We start from the raw sequence: 18,095 nt of genomic DNA, 5'->3' as shown, positions 1-18,095 counted from the left end.
AGCCCTTTCCAGAAGTCTCCCAGCCCCGGAGCCTGCCTGGAGGCCCTGTCCCCCAGCTAATTAGAGCTTTCTCCTTAAGCAGTACTTTCGTCTCTGGTGTCATCCTCACAGTGATAATGGACTTGGATAAGAGGTCACAGCTTCTCCCACTTCCCGCTTTCCTTGCGGATGATGGTGGGGGAGGGACGGGCACAGCCCCCCTTCCGCCAGCGCCCGCCTGCCTGTCACCCTGTCACGGGGCAGCCAGGGAGTGGGGGGACTGGCCGCCAGGCGGAGCAGCTGCGATGTCTCCCCCCCCAGCTCACGGGGCCAGAGCCCGGCTGCTCGCCACATTCGGGTCTCCGCCACCCGCTGCACCTCTGGCGAGTGTCATTAACATTAACGTGATAAAACGGGCGCCATGTAAATGTTAATAAGGTCTGTTGCGTCTGCTGCTTCCGAGTGGCAGATTGGAAATGGTACCATCATCGTAGCGCCAACCAGCAGCTTTTAATTCCTCTGCTCCCTGAGCAGCCAATTTGGCATGGAAATCCTAACCTTCCTCAGCCCCCAGCCCGGCTGTGCTGTGCCAGGCTTACCCCCACTCTCCTTTGCAGAGAGGGTTCAAATTTCCCACCGACTGGTTTTCTAAGATAGGGTATGAATTCTTTTTTTTTCTGAGTAACCGCTTGGTTTTCCCTATTCTCCACGGAGGAAGAGCACTGAGCCCCAAACTCAAGCCCCACTTTTCATGGCTGCGGTTCCTTCTCTTCTTGGTCCAGGATAGTCCTCTGAGAGATTTGCCCTGGAAGCCATTGGCTCTGGCTCTGGCTTTCCAGGCTTTCCCTTCTCTTGAAGTCACAAACATTGCTGATGGACGACATCCTGATCGATCCTTTCCTCTGAACCTTCAGCACAGCGTTCTTTCCCGTGTGCTGCGCTGTGGGGGCCCCTGGGTCCCCTCCTCCCTGTGTGCGGTCTGCCCAGTAGACCTGGGGGTCCAGGGTATGCCTGGCTTCCTCTCAGATCCCCATCTTGCTGCTGTCCCACACCTCCTTGGGGCTTGTTCCCAGCTCCGTGCAGGGCCCAGGAACCCTCAGCATTTGCTAAAGAGGAATATCAGGCAATGTCCCTGGGGTGTCCCTGGGGGTCGTGCCCAGAAAGTTGTCTCAGGACAGGAGGCATAAGGAACAGCCAGAAAGCACGGCTCTGGGTTTCTGTTGCACCCCAGGGAATACCCTCGCGATGCTGTCGGCCCCTGGGGAGCCTCTGCTGACTCGGGTGCACACCGTGGTTAGGACCGGCCGCCAGGCAGGGGCCATGTGGACAGCGTGTCCGCGCATCTCCACGCGCTCCCGGCCCCTGCCCCCTTCACACGTGTTTCTGTCCCCCAGGCTGTCTTCACTCTCCTCCTTGGACCCTTCACCTTCTTCGACGTCCAGAAAACCAAGTACCTGCAGATCCTGACCTCCCTGATGAGATGGGTTGGTGAGTGAGAGACCTTTCGAGGCTTCCTTTCTCCTCTCATTCCTTCCTTACCCTTGCCAAGACGGCCGTGTGTGCTCACAGCGCAGCTGGAAGGTGGTGGGCTTCCGGGGACTCCTGAGAGCCGGGAAGGGGCGGGGGTAACACAGTCCCGACAAGGATCACATGTTGTGGACGGAGCCCGAGCTAGGCCCAGACTTCTTCACACGCCCATGCAGTGTCCCCGCTGCCCCCAGGCTGGGCCAGGACTCCTGAAGTCCCCGGGTCGGCTCTGCCCACTTCAGGGCACGAGAATGGCACCGCTGTGCCTTCTTGTGGGTGCACCGTGTGGCACAGCCGTAAGTCCCAGCAGGCTGTGGCAGCTGCGTCTGTGTTGCCGGCCAGCAGGGTGTGAAAAGACACCCCTTCCACGATACCCTTGACTGACCGATGCCCTCCTGAGCAAGAACATCGTCCTTGGGTGGTTTGGGGGCCTCTCCCCCTAAGGCAGGTTTGTGGGAGGGAGCTCATGCATTCCGCCGCACCGACCCGGAGGGCCCCGGCTACTGAGCGCCGTAGACCCAGGACAGGAGGGGGTAGGGGCCGTGTGGCCTGGCACTGGCTCTGGGATCATTTGCATTCCTCTTTTGGTCTAAAGGCAAAGAATACAGTTGCCGTTGTGGCTGAGAGGTCTGGCAGAGGGCGTCTGCCTCCAGCACCTCCCCTGCCCAGCACCTGCACCGACATTCCCCGGGAGCCTGAGGGCAGGACTCCTCCCTCCCGAGCTTCCTCTCGAGCTCCCGTTGCAACTGCCCCAGCACCCCTCATCAGGACTCAGGGCACACAGCCCTCAGCACGGGCCCTCAGAACAGCTTCTGGTAAAAGTGATTTCCGGCTGTTCTCACATCCTGCAGAGGATTCCAGAATCCCAGTGTAAGGAGCCAGTGCGTCACAGGGTCCTGGCATCTTCAATCGGGAGGGACCATGACCGTCATCCAATCCCCGCCCCCGCCCCCGCCCCCGCGAGGGCAGGCTCCACAAACATTCACACGGGGTGGCCTCTGGGCCAGGAGCTCCCGACGGGTCCCCTGCCCCACTCGGAAGGGTTGATTGTCAGCACTGGGAAGTCCTGCCTTGTCTTGAGCCCAACTCGGCCGCCTGTAACCTCCTTCCGCCTCGGTCCTTCCTTGCACCGAATTGAGAGCAGGACTGAGTCATCTGCTGCGTTAGCTTCGCGGCCTCTGTAACCCGGGACACCTGTCCTTCGTCACCCAGCCCAGCCAAGAGAGCAGGGGGACACTTGTCCAATAGGGAGCGGGATTCCTGGTCTGCCCCCCTCAGCCGGTTCAGTCCTATATGTACCTTCACGATGCTGTTTGCAAATTTTATTCACACATTTGAAAGCCGCGGGTTTAAGTAACGTGACCACCTGGGAAAGAATGAGAACTCCTGACTTAGAACACGAGGATCAGGCTGGCTCCAAGGATAAGGTACTGGAATAGAGCCCCCCACCCTGGGTCCCAGCAGGGCTCACTTCCCAGCGTTGGGATCAGGGGGGAATCACAGTCCCGGCTCCACCTGCCCACCCTTCTCCTCCGGAAATAGATGAAAGCCCTAGAGACCTGCAGAAGGAAGAGTTTTCTCAGCAAAGCCTCCTCTTGTCCGCCTGGCCCACCTCCGTTGTCACTGCTCCTCTGCTCCCAGAGTCCCCAAGGTCCTGCCCCTCCCCCACATGGGACTGGCTGTCCTGACCCGCCGCATTAGGAGTCCTCACCTCCCCCCGGGGAGGGCAAGGAGAGTTGGGGAGAGGTGGGGAGACTCCTGTGCTTTAGAGGGCTGCCCGGATCGTGACGTGTCCTGATGCTCCACGTCAGCGACACCCCTGTTTATTGAGCAGGACAAAGGCCTTCGTGTGTCTAGTGAGTGATGAGCAGGTTGTTGAGAGGGAGGGGAGGAGGCCGGTGGTAAAGGAAGAGTGACTGTCCCAGTGTGGGGTGGGAGACCCCGCCAGACTCAGCTCTCCCGCAGAGAAGGCGTGCGCTTACACTGCCAGCAGGGCCCTGGGGGGGCCTCCAGAGCCTCTCAGAGCAGCCCCTGTGCCCTTTCCACGCTGCTCTTGGAGCCCTGTCCTCCTCAGAGTAAAACCGTCCTGCCCCCTTGTGACCCCATCGTGCCTCCCCTTCTCCCAGCCAGAGCCCCTCCGGCTGGCCAGCAAGGCTGGTTACCCCCAGGGGCTGCAGCAGAGATCCCCCAAGGGGTCCCTTCCTCAGGCTCCCGGGCCCTGCGAGGTGACAGTGGCCTTGCAAGAGGCGCTTGACAGCAGGGAGGGCCTGAGGGACACAGCAGCACGTGAAGGTCACCCACACTTGTGTTTCTGCATGGTGACATTGTTGTCACTGCAAGTCATCTGCCTCTTTTCTCCCTTCGATCTGATAATCAGATGGCGCCGGCCTCTCTGCAGAGCTGGTCTCCAGAGCGTTCTGGGTGACCGGCAGGCGGTCATTCTTCTCCTGGAGAGGCTCGGGCCCCTGTGCCGGGAAAGCTAAGCTCTGTGACACAAAGCCCTCTGAAGCAGAAGAAAAATTGTCCAGTTAAGTAAACTCCAGACTGTACCCAAGGCTAGACTACAGTTTCAGGCTGGGGCACGGGAGCCGAGCCGCCTGGGCCCTTTCCTCCCTGGTGGTGAGAGCAGTTCCCCTCGTCATGGCCCCGGGGCCACTGCAGGCAGGGAGCCGAGAAAGGGGGCAGTGGGGAGGGACGAGTCCCAGGAAGCTGCCAGATACCAGCGAACAGGCAGCCCTGTTGCAGGAAGGACTGGAGTCCGCCCCGGGGGACATCTGCGAGGGGGGCGTCTCTCCTCTGGCCCAAGCTCACCCAAGTGGTTTTTTCTAGAACCCTCCAAAAAGCCCTGTTTGTCCTCTTTGGTCTGCGCCAAGTCCTCCGTTCTCAACGAACTCCCTTTCCTTTTGCTTCTGAGAAGCAGCTGTGTGGCCGTGTCCCCCCCGACCCTGCCTCCTTCCCCACACTCCCGCACTCCCTGCCCCTTCCCTCTCCCCAGATTAGGGCCCAGACTGTCCAAGAGAGCCGAGCCGGAGCGCAGGGTGGCAATAAGCCGACTCGGGTTCTAAGAAGACAAAAGGGAAGAATGAGCACCAAAGGGACCGGAAAATCATAAATAAACGTGCTGAGCCGGAAAGTTTCTTGCGCTTAATTAGGAATTTGTTCTGCCATCTGTTGAAACGAGGCTGGGGAAGACTGCAGAAGCCCCGCCCGAGTAGGGCCCCCGGAGCCCAGGACGAGGCCACCCGACAGCTTGAGGCCAGTTCCCTCCCGCTGCCAGAGCGGGCCTTTGCACGTGGCCACTTGTCCAGGAAAGTGTTGGCACCTGAATGACAAGTGACAGTGTTGATTCATCTCTTTTGCTCTCCAAATAAGTTCTGGGCAGCCCAGGCAGATCGGTGTGGGAGACCCAGATCCCAGGTGCCCGGATGGGCTCCGTGTCGTCCGGCGGGTGAGACTGTTGTGTAGTGTTAGCAGGCTTCCTGACCAGCCCCGCTTGCTGTCCCGTCGCTCAGCCCCCGGCTGCTGGGCTCCTGAGCCCAGGGCTTCGCTCCCGGTGCCTCCACTTATGTTCCCATCCACGTGGGTCCCGGGGCGCACAGCCAGCCCTCGGCCAGGTTCCTTGTTCAGCAGCGGCCAGGGCAGGTCCCCCCGGGAGCGGCTGGGAAGATAAAATGGGATCCGGAATCAGGGAGGGAGGGCTCTCGGCGCTGCTCCTGGCGCAGGGTCCGCGTTCGGTAGCAGCCGCTGTGTGCAGCCCCGCCACCAGTCCTCTGTGTTGGCCAGTTCATCCTGGGGCTGGCCTCAGTGGGAGCCTCCCTCAGGGCTGGCCGTGAGATCGGGGACGTGGCCCAGGCCACCTGCGGAAGGAGCTGTGGCTCTGGCCACGAGACCCGGAAGCCTCTCAGGTTGGCTCTGTCAGCCTTTCCTCTGCCCCACTCCGGCGCTTGTCCCCCATGCACGCCTGCACCGCCACCCCCCCCCCCCAGCCTCCACCCTCACCACCTTCAAGGAAGCTTGAGCCTGAGAGAAGTGAGAAGCAGGCGCATCTCACGGAACGGCCCGGGGCTTTCTCTTTCGGCCCTGGTGCTCGCTCTGTCGGTGGTCAGTAGACCGGGGACACTTAGGAGAGACACACAGCCAGAAGTGCTGACCCGCAGGCCCAGGAGCTGGGGCCGCAGAGCCTGAGCTCTAAGCCCCAAAGCAAAGGACGGTAGACCGTCCCCAGCCGCGATGCCTGGCGGGAGCTCTCCGGCAGGAAGGGGCTGAGACGGCTCCGTTACTTCACCCCGTACCAGCTTCCGCCACAGACGCCTCCCAGTTGGGGACACACACAGCTGGCTCAGCTCGGGTGCCCCACTTGGTGTTATTAAAAACCTGATTCTTTCTAATAAAGACTGCTCTGGAGCACGGCAGCCCTCCTCGGTCTGGGCTGACGAGGACCCACAGGGCTCCTTTCTCTGATTGTGTATTCAGAGCAGCGTGGTGTCCGTCACGGCCGTCTCTGTGCTCCCCTCAAAGTGGGTCAGACGCCAGCCTCTCCGTGCGTCCGTGGGCAGACTCGAACCTCATGAAGCTCCGCGGCCCAGCCTCCCCTTCCAACCCCCAGTGAGTGCCCCAGATTTGTCTTCCAGACCGAGCCAGCAGGGGGAGGTGGGACTCCGCAGCGGTGGCCCGAGAAGCAGAAGGTCCCCAGGAGGAGACCGTCACCTAGGAACATAAGGGCTCTGCTTTTACCTGTCCCCAAAATTCTCTGCGGCCGCTTGGCTGACTCTGCTGCAGATCCCTGACTGATTCGGCAGAGCGCCTCGTGGTGGGACCCTCCACTCTATCACCAGCAGGAGCCAGGGGTCGTCTCTGTCTGGGCCGTCCGTTCCCCACGTCCTGTTGACCCAACATGCCGGCGTGGTGTAGGAATCCCCCCACAACCACTCGCCGCTGTCCCCTCAACCAGTGCTCCTCAGACGGCTGTGAAGGGGGTCCTTTGCCCGCCCCTAGCAGCCAGCCAGCAACAGCCTTCAGCATCACCCCGCCCACCCCCTCGCTAGACCCCGGCTCTCCGGGGCCGTGAAGCATGCGGCTTCTCGTTCCTTAGCCCGTGGAGGGAATCCAAGAAAAGCTTTTCATAGATGTCTCATTTTGGTCTTGATTCTTGTTTTCTGAAAGTTCTCTCTGCAGACACACTTTAGAGGAGAGGATGCTGGAGTTTCCTGGTCTCGGGCAGAGTGGGCACCCGGTTACGGTCTGCCACAGAGCCAGCCCCGTGCTGCCACATTGTCCCTTTTGTTCATGGAACTGACCCAAGAGCCCTGCTGGGCCCCAAGGCAAGGCCACTACATGGCCACCCCACTTCTGTGAGCAGCCTTTGTTGTCAACAGCTCTGCATTTGGCCGAGATGTGTGCTGGCCAGCCCATCAGATGGTCCCCAGAGGCTGGGAGGTCGTGGGCCAGCCGCCTGGACACTGGCAAGGGGAGGGAGGTGAGCCCCAGCTTGTGCTTAGCGGGGCGAGGCCTCTGACCAGTGGTAGGGGCTGTAGATGTGTCTCTGCACAGAGCTGGGCTTCACACAGGCCAAGGTGAGCCTCACCCACGTGTCAGAAGCAGCCCCAGGTGTCTCAGAGCTAATGGGGCCCGCAGCTGCCCAGGAGCTCCCGCACTTATGTGCAGCCTAGGGGCCCCTGAGCACCCTCGAGCACTGCTTCTGCTTGTTTTCCCCATGCTTTCTCCACCCGCGTTTGTCTGTGCATCCAGCTTCTGCGGGACGGATACCTCTGTCCGCTCAGGCTGCCAGGACCGAATGCTACAGGCTGGGGTGGCTTAAACAGTAGAGATTTCCTTGCTCTGTTCTGGGGGCTAGAAACCCAGGATCAAGGTGCTGGCGGGGTTGGTTTCTGGTGCGGCCTCTCTTCCTGGCTGCTCTTCTCCCGGAGGCTTTTCTCCGTGCGCAGGGAGACTGCTCTGGCACCTCGGGCTCCTCCTGTAAGCACCCGGGTCCCATCAGATTAGAGCCCTTATGAGCTCGTTTAAGGCCCCATCTCCAAGCGGTCTCGTTGCGGGTCAGGGCTTCCGCCCAGGAATTAGAGGCAGAGATAATGAAGTCCCCAACAAGAGGAGAGACTGGGCGGCCTTCAGGAAAGGTGACAGAGCTGAAGTTTTATGTTTGCAATCTGGGAAGGAGATTATCGGGCTCCCGGCCAGAGGCCCCATGGCTTCGCTGTTGCCACCATTACCAGCTGAGCTTGGTCTGACAGCGGAAGAATGAAAAATGGAGACACTTGCCCTGCTCGCAGGGTGTGGGAAGGGGAGGAATGGAAAGGCCAGAACTCTTGATTTCCTGCTTGAGACTTGATAGCTTTAGAGACTCAAATACCTGCTCAAATACCACGGCGCCCTCCTCCCAGCACACTCGGAAAAAGGAACTCTGCTCTGAGTTCTCCAGGATAATTATTTTTCAGTCATCTCTGCACCCAGCGTGGGGCTCAAACTCACAACCCCGAGATCGAGAGTCCCGTGCTCCACCGACTGAGCCGGCCGGGCGCCCCTTTTGAAATCGACAACAGAGCCACAGAGTGGAACCTCACTCCGTAAGTTAATTATCCAGACGCCCTTCTCTTCGTCCATGATGATGACAATACAGTGACCATGAAGATGACAGAGTTGGAGTCCTCCCGTCACACAGAGGGTGACTCAGTGTGGAAACACAGCTCGATGGGCTTTGAATTCCCTCCATTCAATGGAGACACAGGTGACTTTTCATGCATTACTACAGGCAAGGCCAGGCATCCCAGAGCGTCTTACAGCCTGAGATAAAATCTGACCTAGGCCCAAGATGCGTGTGCGAACAGGCACATCTGTGAGGGAACTTCTCATCTTTCCCCAAGGGGACTCCTCCCAGCTTGATAGGCCAGGAGGTCCTGTCTTCTGGGGCTGTCAAAGGAGCCCCCATCCCAACTCACAGCCTGTTCTCCGGTGGGAGGGTGACGGCCAGAGGAGGACGGACTGGTGCAAGCCCCCAAAATCCAAACGTAATTCCTTTTCAGTCTCAGTCCCGTTCGGAAAGAGCACACACCCAGGGTCCCCCCACATGACAGAGTGGTGGGGACACGTGGTCATTGTTTGGCCTTCCGCGAAGCAAGAGGGAGCTTCTTGGTTCACGGAACAGCCGTGAGCAGCCCAGGTCTGATGCCTGGGCTAGAGACACCCAAAATAGAGGGTGTTCCTGGAAGGGGTATGACTGCCCCTGACCCAGCTGAGGCAGGTGGGGTCCCTAGGATGATCCCAGGCTCCTTTTGCTATGAGGAGCAAAAGGAGAATCAGGTGAGAACTGTGGGTTGGCAGGTGCCTGCCTGCCCAGGACCAGGATTGTTGGCAGGGAGATAAGGTTTCTCGGACAGCAGTGCGCTCCACGTTCTGAGGGGGGGTGGCTTGGGCCAGGCTCTACCCAGGTGCCTCCATGAGGTGCACCGTGACCAGCTCCATTCTTAAAGGTGGCAAAACACAGGCAGTGATAAGTGACGGGACGACCCAAGATGACAGAGTTCGGTGGCAGGGCCTGGTTGAATCCCACGTGATCTGAGAAACTGAGCTTGTTTACAGGAAGAGCAGCAGCCTCCTGGCTTCCCCGCGGGGGGTTCCAAGGCCTTAGGGCTTCCCACGGGGAGCCCCCACTCACACCCCAGCCCCGTGGGTCCCGGGGGCCTGCGAAGTGGCTCTCATCCACAGTCGGTCCTGTTACTCAAGGAACAAATGCCCAGGCACCTGCTTAAGGGCTTTGGAACTGCTTGGTCTTCAGCTGACCTCCGCTCAGCTGGGTGTCACCCCGTCGCTCCCCCCAGCCCTCCTGAATCCCGGGAGGCCCAGGCCAGCCTGGGACCAGCCTGAGGAGAGACGCATCTGTGCCCCAGCCTCCTCCGAGGGCAGCACTGTGGTAGAGGAGGAAGCCAGTGCCAGACCCTCCCCGGATCCAGCTCTGAGGGCGGGCACACCACGGCCATTCATTATCATTAGCCCTGGCATGTTGGTTCTCTGCTCGGAGAAGAGAGTGCCATCCTCGTGACAGCCGCCTTGACGGATGGCCTCCGCCTCCCCTGTGTCCGAGCTAAAGCCGCTTACGGAGCTCAGAGAACAGCGAGGCGTCTGGAGCAGAACAGGCTGGGGCCCGCCCCAGTCTTGGGACGAGCGGGGCCAGGTTCAGAGGTCAGAGACTGGAGGGGCAGCTCTCCAGGAGGCAGCCCTGCCTGGGTGAGGCGGGAGACAGCCGCTGATTGCCGGAAGGCCTGGTGCCCGCAGCACCACCGGGGACGTCCTGGGGACAGTGGGGGAAGGGCAGGGGGTTCCTGGGAGAGCTCTGCCCTGCCCCCATCCAGGCAAGGAAGGCCCCGCCCCAGGCTCCCCAAGGCCAGGGTGCCTGGGCAGGTGGTCCCCCTCGTGCCGGCACCATGCAGACCCTGGAATTCTGTAAGGAAAGTGGAGCCCTGCCCCGGCCTCACCCACACGCCGAGAGCAGTGGGGAGAGCCTCACCAGGGCCCAGAGACCAGGGCAGTGTCTGCCACCTCTTCCTCCGCTGCCACAGACCCTGGAAGGAGCCCCTCTCTGTCCACCCTTCCAGCGCAGGCTGGCCCTTCCTCACCTCCCCAGGGATGGGTTTGGGCACACAGAGGATAGAGCTGAAAGCAGAACCCCGAGCCCCTCCCTCAGACCCCTGCTCGTCACTGGCCCCCCCCCCGCCCCCCGCTCTGTCGCAAGCAAGAGCAGGTCACCTCCTCCTGGGAGGCCCTGGCCCATCTGTGACTTCCCACAGCCAGCCAGACCGCAGAAGGGGACTCAGGAGGGGAGGAACCAGCTTGTGTGGTACAAGCGCTACTGCTTGTCTCTCACTGCCCCCCCGGTAAACTAGGACCACCCTTACCCCTGGGCAGGAGTTCAGAAGGGTGTTGGTTCACCTGCTGTACTCTCTGAGAGGAGTGGGGCCATGAGGACAGACAGCCATGAGGACAGACAGCCTCGAGGCCCCGCAGCTCCCGGCCGGGCTGCTTATCCAGCTCTTGCTGGTGAGAGCGAGGATCAGGAGGCCGCCTCTGGAAAGCAGGGTTTCTCTTCTGATGGCTTTGAGAGCTAGATGGTGCCTGGGTAAAGGAGAGGCCGCCTGGTACGTGGTGCCGCCTTGACCGCCACACTGATAGTCGCCGACATCCCCGTGATAGGACGCTGACATTGCCATAGGGGATGTTCTTGTTGTAAAATTTACTTTGAACCTGGCCTCCTCCAAAAGGGAAGGGCAGCGTCTTCCCTAAGCCAACTGTCCCGGGCCCCCGAGGACTGGATGTGGGGGAGCAGGGGGCAGGCCAGTGGCTGTGATGAGGCCAGTGGCTGGCACTCAGCAGCTGCCAGAGTAAGTGTGTGAAGGTCGCACACCTCTCCAGGCCATATCGCTGGGGTGGGAGCCTGGAAACGGGGAAGCTCCTGTGGGGGCGCCTCCTGCTGCCAGTACCTCATCCTGGGGCCCGGTCTCTGCTGCAACCCCTGGCTGGTCTTCTTCCCATGAGCTTCGATAGGACTTGGACTCCTCCCACAATGGGGATCTCATCACCTACCCTGCAGCTAATGCGGCTGTTACCAGTTCTCTCTATTGTTGTAATTTGCCTCTGCAACTTCCATCAGTTGCCCTGGACAGTGACCTCCCGAGAGACATGGTATCTGCTTAGTGCACTGTCCCCAGCTGCCCAGAAGGGTGCGTGGGCCTGGGCACTCAGCACAGCTTTGTTGGGTGGGTGGGTGGTCCCAGCCGGGCCATGAGCTCCACGAAACAAGTGCAGGTTTTTCACATGAGCTGTTACCTCAGCTATTTAAAGAAAAGTCTCTTGTCCTGCCTCATCACCTCACAGCTGTGCCACCCAAGGCCAGCAGCCACTCCTCATGTGACATGTGTCAGGCCCTCACCTCCTTCCCCACCACAGAATCCTCCCTGGCAACTCGCTGCATCTCCTCACCCCCTGGAGCGGGAGTTCCGGCGAGGATGCAGGGGGATGTGGGCTGTGACCCTGGTCGCCTCCCCGGGGCTCTCTGAGCGTGGCTTGGGAAGGTCAGAGAGACCCCTGCCCCGGGGAACCGCAGGCCCGGTCAGCAAGGCTTCGGGGAGCGCCCACCGCTCCGGGCGGTATCTGTCCGCACCTCCCATCCAGCCATGGCCAGGTCGGCGCAAGAGCTTCTGGCAGTGGCCGGCCGAGTGTCGGACACCCGTGGACACTCAGCCCCGCTCTCTGTCGCGCTTCCTGACAGTCTGTCGCTCACGCCCATCTCCCTCCTTTCTTGATTTATGATCAGGCCCACTGAGTTTGGGGATCAGCTGTCTCCCAGGGACGGGACCATCAGTCTAGGAGATGGCTGGTGAACTCTGCTCCTCTGGTGGGCACGGGAGGGAGGAGCCAGCGGTGAGGGATGTGGTCGCAGGGGGAGGGGCCGGTGCCTCTAGTCCAGGACCTGGTCCTCCTGCTTCATTCCTGTCCCTTCCCTCTCAGTCCCTCTATCGCAATATGAAGTCGGGGGTATCCCTGGTTTCTTCTGAACATGCCAGCTGGGAGACCAGCCAGAACATCTGCCTTTGCCTCTCCACTCCTGAGAAGAGGCCAGCGCCCACCCTGTGTCCTCGCAGTGATGGGGGCAAGGAGGTGTGGGGGGACCCGAGGGCTACCCGGCCTCACGCTCCCACTACCCCTTCCCAGGGCTTGCCGGGGCTCCCGTCTCAGAGCCAGTCCTCAGTGCATCCAAGCCCAGGTGGCATTCCTTGGGCGCCTGCTCTGGGGGCGTGGGGTGCCCTTCCCCTGACTGGAGCCGTAAGCGGCCCCCGGCAGGCACTCAGTCAGGATCCGGGGGACGATGGAGCACCACTGCCTTCCTGTGCTGCCAAGTCACGCGGCTTATGTGAGCTTTCGAGAAAGTGGCACGGCGTGGGTCACATGGGAGTGGGGCTCACGGGAGTGGAGCTCACGGGGTGGGGGTGGCCCCCGGGGGTGGCCTGTCCCCCTCTGGGGCCCTCTCCGGGAGCTGCCACTCTTTAATGCTGGAAGCGCCTCCCAACAGCCTCTGGCATCTTCTTTCCTGGATGGGATCCAACATCTAGCCCCTGGGGGTAGATCCAGTTTTTGGAAATCGACTCTAGTAAGAGAACAAGGCAGGAGACTAATCCGGTGATCCCGCTGTGATGCAAGCCTAAGTAGGGAAGCTGGTGAGACAAGTTTTCTTATCTCCCATAGCCATGCCTTTGTGAGCCACCTGAAAGTTCTAGAAAATGTTCCGTATCATCATTGACATAAGGACACGCAGCTCCCAAGCTGGTGACTCCAGAAGCCACCTGTCAGTAGCCATACATTGAGGATGGAGGTTGTCCACGCCTCCGTGTGCTTTAAAAACCCCACCTCCTGCCTTGGGGAACCTCCGTAAATTGGTGTATTTGCAGTTGGGAAAGCCAGGGCTGCACAGACAGCCCCCTTGAGGTCAGCCAGCCTGTGTGTCCCACCGCTCCCCGGAGGTGCGGCGAGGAAGAGGAAGGTGGGCAGCGGGGCACTACAGCACCCGCGGCGCGAGGCAGCCGTGACTCAGTGACTCGGGGTTGCTGGCTCTCTGCCTTCTCCCACCGCGCCCAGGGCCCTGAGGCCAAGCTACAGGGACAGCTTTCTCCACTCGCCTCTTTCCAAGCTGCGAGTAGCACCAGGTCACAAGGTGACACATGAGACGGTGGTGGCAGAGTGGGGTTTGAATCGCAGAAGTGCCGGCCACTGCCTCCTGAAGAATTCATCCCCAGGTGTTCCCTGCGTCTCCCCTCCCCTGCTTCAGTCTGCCAGCTGCAGCCACCTGACTGCTCAGCTCGTGTTGTGACCCTTTCTGGTCCCCAGACAGACTCGCTGGCACACGGGGACCCCACCTCCACCCCGGCCCAGTGCACTTCGCGTGGTGTGGTCCTTCTACTCGGATCTCTGCCCTGCACACCCGCCTGCCCTCAGCCCCAGACACGGGACGAGCCAGACTGCCGGGGTCCCGGACTGGGCCGTCACCCCCTCTCCACCCTCCAGAGACGGCTCCCAGGGCTAAGACCCCCACAGGAGCCGGGTCACTGCTTTCCCCTTAACCCGGCAGGGCGCAAAAGGCGGTGTCTCGAGCAGTGAGGGGGGCGGCGCCCAGAGTCAGGAGCCACAGGGACCGGAGCGGGCTGAGGAGGAAACAAATCATCTTCTTTATTGGCAATTTGCACAGGCCTCTTCCCTTGCTCCCGCCCCGCTCCTGTCCCCTCTGTCAGACAGTTCCGATTAAAAGTAATAGATGACATTCCTGCTGCTCCCACTCCCAAGTGTCATTGCGGGAAGACCCTGGGCTGGCTTTCTGTGAATCCCAGGAGAAAGGCCTCGTTCCTGGGCTCCAGGGAGTGTGATGTGGCCTGAGGGGACAGCAGGGAGACCCCCAGCTTCCCCCACAGGGAGGGGGCCCGTGCCTCAGACAGTCTAGCCTCTGTCTGAGAGTGAACCTGAGCTCTGCCCCAGGCTTGCGCCAGGCCAGGGAGTGGTAGAGGCTCCAAGAAAGCCCCTCAGGGGAGCCGAGCAGTAAACCGGGCCAGGACCACACACTCCTCCGGGAAGACGGTGTGCGGACACCCTGCCCGCTGCCCCAGCACAGCCCCTCTCAGGTCCAGATCCCCCGAGACACACTGGGGAGAGGGAGCACAGTCCGCAGTGGCCCCAGCACGTGGCCATCAGGGTACGTGAACTTCACAATTCTCACGGAGCTCCGGGCCCTCGGCGGACGCCCCAGACCAACAACTACCCCGGGAAGGGCCCGTTCCGCTCAGCTGGCTGACCGCCCTCTTGTCTTGCAGCTTTCGCCATCATGATCGTGCTGGCGCTGGTGCGCATCGGGCACGGGCACCGGGAGGGGCACCCGCCCCTGGCTGACCTCTCCGGGGTCCGGAACCTGTTCGGCGTGTGCGTCTACTCCTTCATGTGCCAGCACTCTCTGCCGTCCCTCGTCACGCCCGTGTCCTCCAAGCGCCGCCTCACGTGCCTGGTCTTCCTGGACTACGTGCTCATCCTCGCCTTCTACGGCCTCCTCTGCTTCACGGCCATCTTCTGCTTCCGCGGCGACAGCCTCATGGACATGTACACCCTCAACTTCGCGCGCTGTGACGTCGTGAGCTCGGCCGCCGTGCGCTTCTTCCTGGGCCTCTTCCCCGTCTTCACCATCAGCACCAACTTCCCCATCATCGCCGTGACCCTCCGCAACAACTGGAAGACGCTCTTCCACCGCGAGGGGGGCACGTACCCCTGGGTCGTGGACCGCGTGGTGTTCCCCACCATCACCCTGCTACCCCCGGTGCTGGTGGCCTTCTGCACCCATGACCTGGAGTCCCTGGTGGGCATCACGGGGGCCTACGCGGGCACGGGCATCCAGTACGTCATCCCCGCCTTCCTGGTCTACCACTGCCGCAAGGACACCCAGTTGACCTTGGGCTACGGGACGGTCAACAAGCATAGGTCCCCTTTCCGCCACACCTTCTGGGTGGGCTTTGTGCTGCTCTGGGCTTTCTCCTGCTTCTTTTTCGTCACCGCCAACATCGTCCTCAGCGAGACCAAGGCTTGATGGCGGGATGTGTCTGCTGGTAAGAGAGGTGGGGGCTCCCATCTGGCGCCCCCGCTCACCTTCCCCCCTGCAGAGCCAAGAGCCAGCTCCTTGCCAGGGTTCCTTGAGGCAGGCGAGGCCGGACTCTCGGAGGGGACCCTCCACACCTCCGGCTGGGGGGTCTTCTCCCCCCACAAACAGGATTCTGCGCAGTCTGTGCTGCGCCTCACTCGCCAGGTGACCCTTCCCCCGGGGCCCCCCTGCGTGGAGCTGGCCCCAGCCCGCCGAGCTGTGCGGCCTGGGCACACGAATGCCCCAGACTCCACTCTGGGCCACGGCTCTACGCACAGCCCGTACCAGACAATCACCAGGCAGGCTCCTCCACCGCCGGTGGGGACAGTGCTGGCACTGCCACTGTTTATACCAGACACCACGTCCCCTCCCTTGTCCCAGCCCCTCGTGCATCCTTGTCTGGGGAATCTGCTCCACTCGTAGCCCCTGCCTCAGAGCCACTCCCAGGCCCTCACGCTGCTCCCCACAGGGGATTGCCAGGGACAGACAGGTCCCACCTTCCCCTCAGGCCTGGAGTAGGCCTGGCCAGCCCCTGTGACGAGAACAGGAAGTGCTGATCGGCACCCTGGACTGTTGCTGTGCGGGCCCCTGCCGTGGCTGCCAACCTGTCCTGAGCTCCTGGGCCCCTAGTGACTCAGCCCAGGAGACGGTTTAAAGCCCAGAGACTGTGATCCCAGAGGGATCCTCTGCTCTCCTGACTGCCGCATGCGGCCCACAGGGTCTCCTGCCGTACAGGGGGCTGTGTGTAAGGACCACGGAAGGGACCCCTCCCCCAGCCACCATCACAGTGGCTTGGGAGCTCCCTCGGCCTGAGGCGGTGCGCAGGCGCTGCTTCCCACCCCCAAGAGGTCAGGCCTGTGGGCAGCCGCAGGCTTGGCTGTCCCCGCTCCCTCTCCAGTACGAACGGTGGCTCCCTTTGAGCCAGGCTGTGGGTGCTGTGGAGTGAGATGGGGCACCATTCTCACGGAAGGAGGGGTGGGTTTCCGGCCACCTCGCCAGCTCTTCCGTGCTCCCACCCCTGTCACAAGCACGCATGCGTCTGCTGGGCCAGCCTTCGTGGAAACCCAGGTGACTAGTGAACTCTGCATTTTCAATGTGCCTTCTGCTTCAGGACCTGGGGGTCCTTCCTGACCCTCCCTGGCGTGCCCCCAGCCCTGGGCCTGGCCCACCTGTCCTGGAGCCCAGAGCAGCTTGACCTGGAGCTGCCTGTCTGGGGTGGGGTCTCAGGTCCCCAACACCCCCCCCCCTTTGATTTCAGTGCCTTGCTCAGCCCACATTTGGGAACCTTCATAGCTTCCTGCACCGCGCGGTGTTCATTCCTTGGACAGAGTGACCGCACTGGCTCTCCTGGGGCCCCTGGTGGTCTCGGAAGGAGAGGGAGGAAGACCTGGGATATGTAGGAACTGGGGAGTCCATGCCCCCCGCCACGGCCTCCGTAGCTTGGGAGAGCCCGGGGCTGTGTGTGATTGGCCGTGGTCTGCGTTCTCACTCTTGTCATGCATCTTAGTCTGTCCCCAAGTATTGTGATTTTCCATCCATGTGAAAACAAGACCACCGTTCCGCATCTGCCACGGTGGCTTCTTCCTGGGAGGCCCCAGCCCCCGGGGGGCAGAGCGGGGAGGGCTCCCGGGGGGTGGGGAAGGGCAGGCACTCAGTGGCCCTCCCTGGAGCTGCCCCGCTGCTGGCGAGAAACACAAAACATCCGTACGTAGCCCTCCCCAGTTACATCCCCTCTTGCTTAAGGGCAAAGCAAATTAAGTCATTCTGCCACCCCAGGCTCCAAACCAAATATTGGACATGAATTTATTAGCATGATAAAGCCCAGGTTGATTTATAGGACAGTCTGGAGGAACACAGCAGTACAGTCGGGTGCCCCGCCTCCAGCCCGGCAGCCCCGGGCCTGGAGGGACCGAATCCGCCGTGGGTGGCCACGTCTCTGACGGTGAGCCCGGGTGCTCGCCATGGCTGCTGTCTGGGCTCCTTTGCTCCTCGGCGTTCACCCGCTGTCTGACCACCTGGAGGTCAGATGAGGTCGTCTTCCTCCCTCCGGGTGAGGGAGAGGACCCCAGCAGCAGACAGAGCCCGGTGATGCCTGTTCACGCGCGGCTGCAAGTGCTTCCTTTGGGGTGGTCAGGTGGGCGAGTCGGGTCGTGACCTCCATTTTACAGCTGGGCCCCCCGGGTCAGTGGCACGGAGGGCCGAGGAGGAGGCCACAGAGGAGGCGGGGGAGCAGCGCATACACTCTACAGCCTCCACCTGGTGCCTTTCATCCAGACTGGCCCCAAGGGCAGGCGAGGCCAAGGCGGGAGTCCGTGTTCCTTTGGGCCTTGGCACCAGTGGCTCCTGCCTGTTCCCTCACCTGAGGCCAGAGAGGCGGCCGCCGGCTCATGGACGGGGCAGATGGCCGGTGACAGGCTGGGAGGCACTGCTGCGTGGTGGAAGGTGGGCCGCGGGCACCTTGCCAGGCCCTTAGTGACACAGCTGTTCTCGCCACATGGGGGCCCGGAGCAGCCTCAGCAATGGGCAGACTGAGGTCGGAGTGTTGGAGCGGGGGGGGCGGGGGGGCTGCACCCCGGCTCCCGGGAATCCAGCCCTGGGGTGGAGCCTGGCAGGACCAGGCCCTGGGGCTGTGTGACCGCGCTTGTCGTGCTTGTCCCCACCTGTCCTCCACCTGGCGTCGGATTCCCGGGAAGGGCTGACCCCGGGTGGGCCGTGCTAACAGCCACTGCAAAGCTGCTCTTCTGAAGCCGAGACCCAGGACTGCAGGAGCGAGCTTTGCAAACCTTCTCCCCCGGCCCGGGGCTGGGGCTCATGGTGTCTGTGGGACAAAGGGAGAAGAGCTTCCCGAGGGCCTGGTGTGTGCCAGGCACAGTGCTGGGTGCTTTCCGCGTGAACCTTGGTGTAATTCGGGGAT

The 18,095-nt window shown here is 61.8% G+C and overlaps 1 protein-coding gene across 2 annotated transcripts in view; it reads left to right on the top strand.

Annotated features, from left to right (window-relative positions):
* The window catches only part of TMEM104 (transmembrane protein 104), a 52,172-nt gene extending 35,964 nt beyond the window's left edge, over nucleotides 1-16,208 (top strand). For both annotated transcript variants that reach the window (XM_013054450.2, XM_004748990.3), the window contains exons 9-10: nucleotides 1,374-1,467; nucleotides 14,370-16,208. In XM_013054450.2, the coding sequence (XP_012909904.1) occupies nucleotides 1,374-1,467; nucleotides 14,370-15,130 (855 nt within the window). In that variant the 3' untranslated portion in view covers nucleotides 15,131-16,208. The remainder of the gene's footprint in view (nucleotides 1-1,373; nucleotides 1,468-14,369) is intronic.
* The last annotated feature ends 1,887 nt before the right edge of the window (nucleotides 16,209-18,095 follow it).

Source organism: Mustela putorius, unplaced genomic scaffold (assembly GCF_011764305.1).
Source record: "Mustela putorius furo isolate JIRA1106 unplaced genomic scaffold, ASM1176430v1.1 tig00000873_pilon_pilon_pilon, whole genome shotgun sequence".
Classification (NCBI taxonomy): Eukaryota; Metazoa; Chordata; class Mammalia; order Carnivora; family Mustelidae; genus Mustela; species Mustela putorius.
The sequence above is the reverse complement of the archived record's forward strand: the minus strand, read 5'-3'. Positions and strand labels throughout refer to the sequence as shown.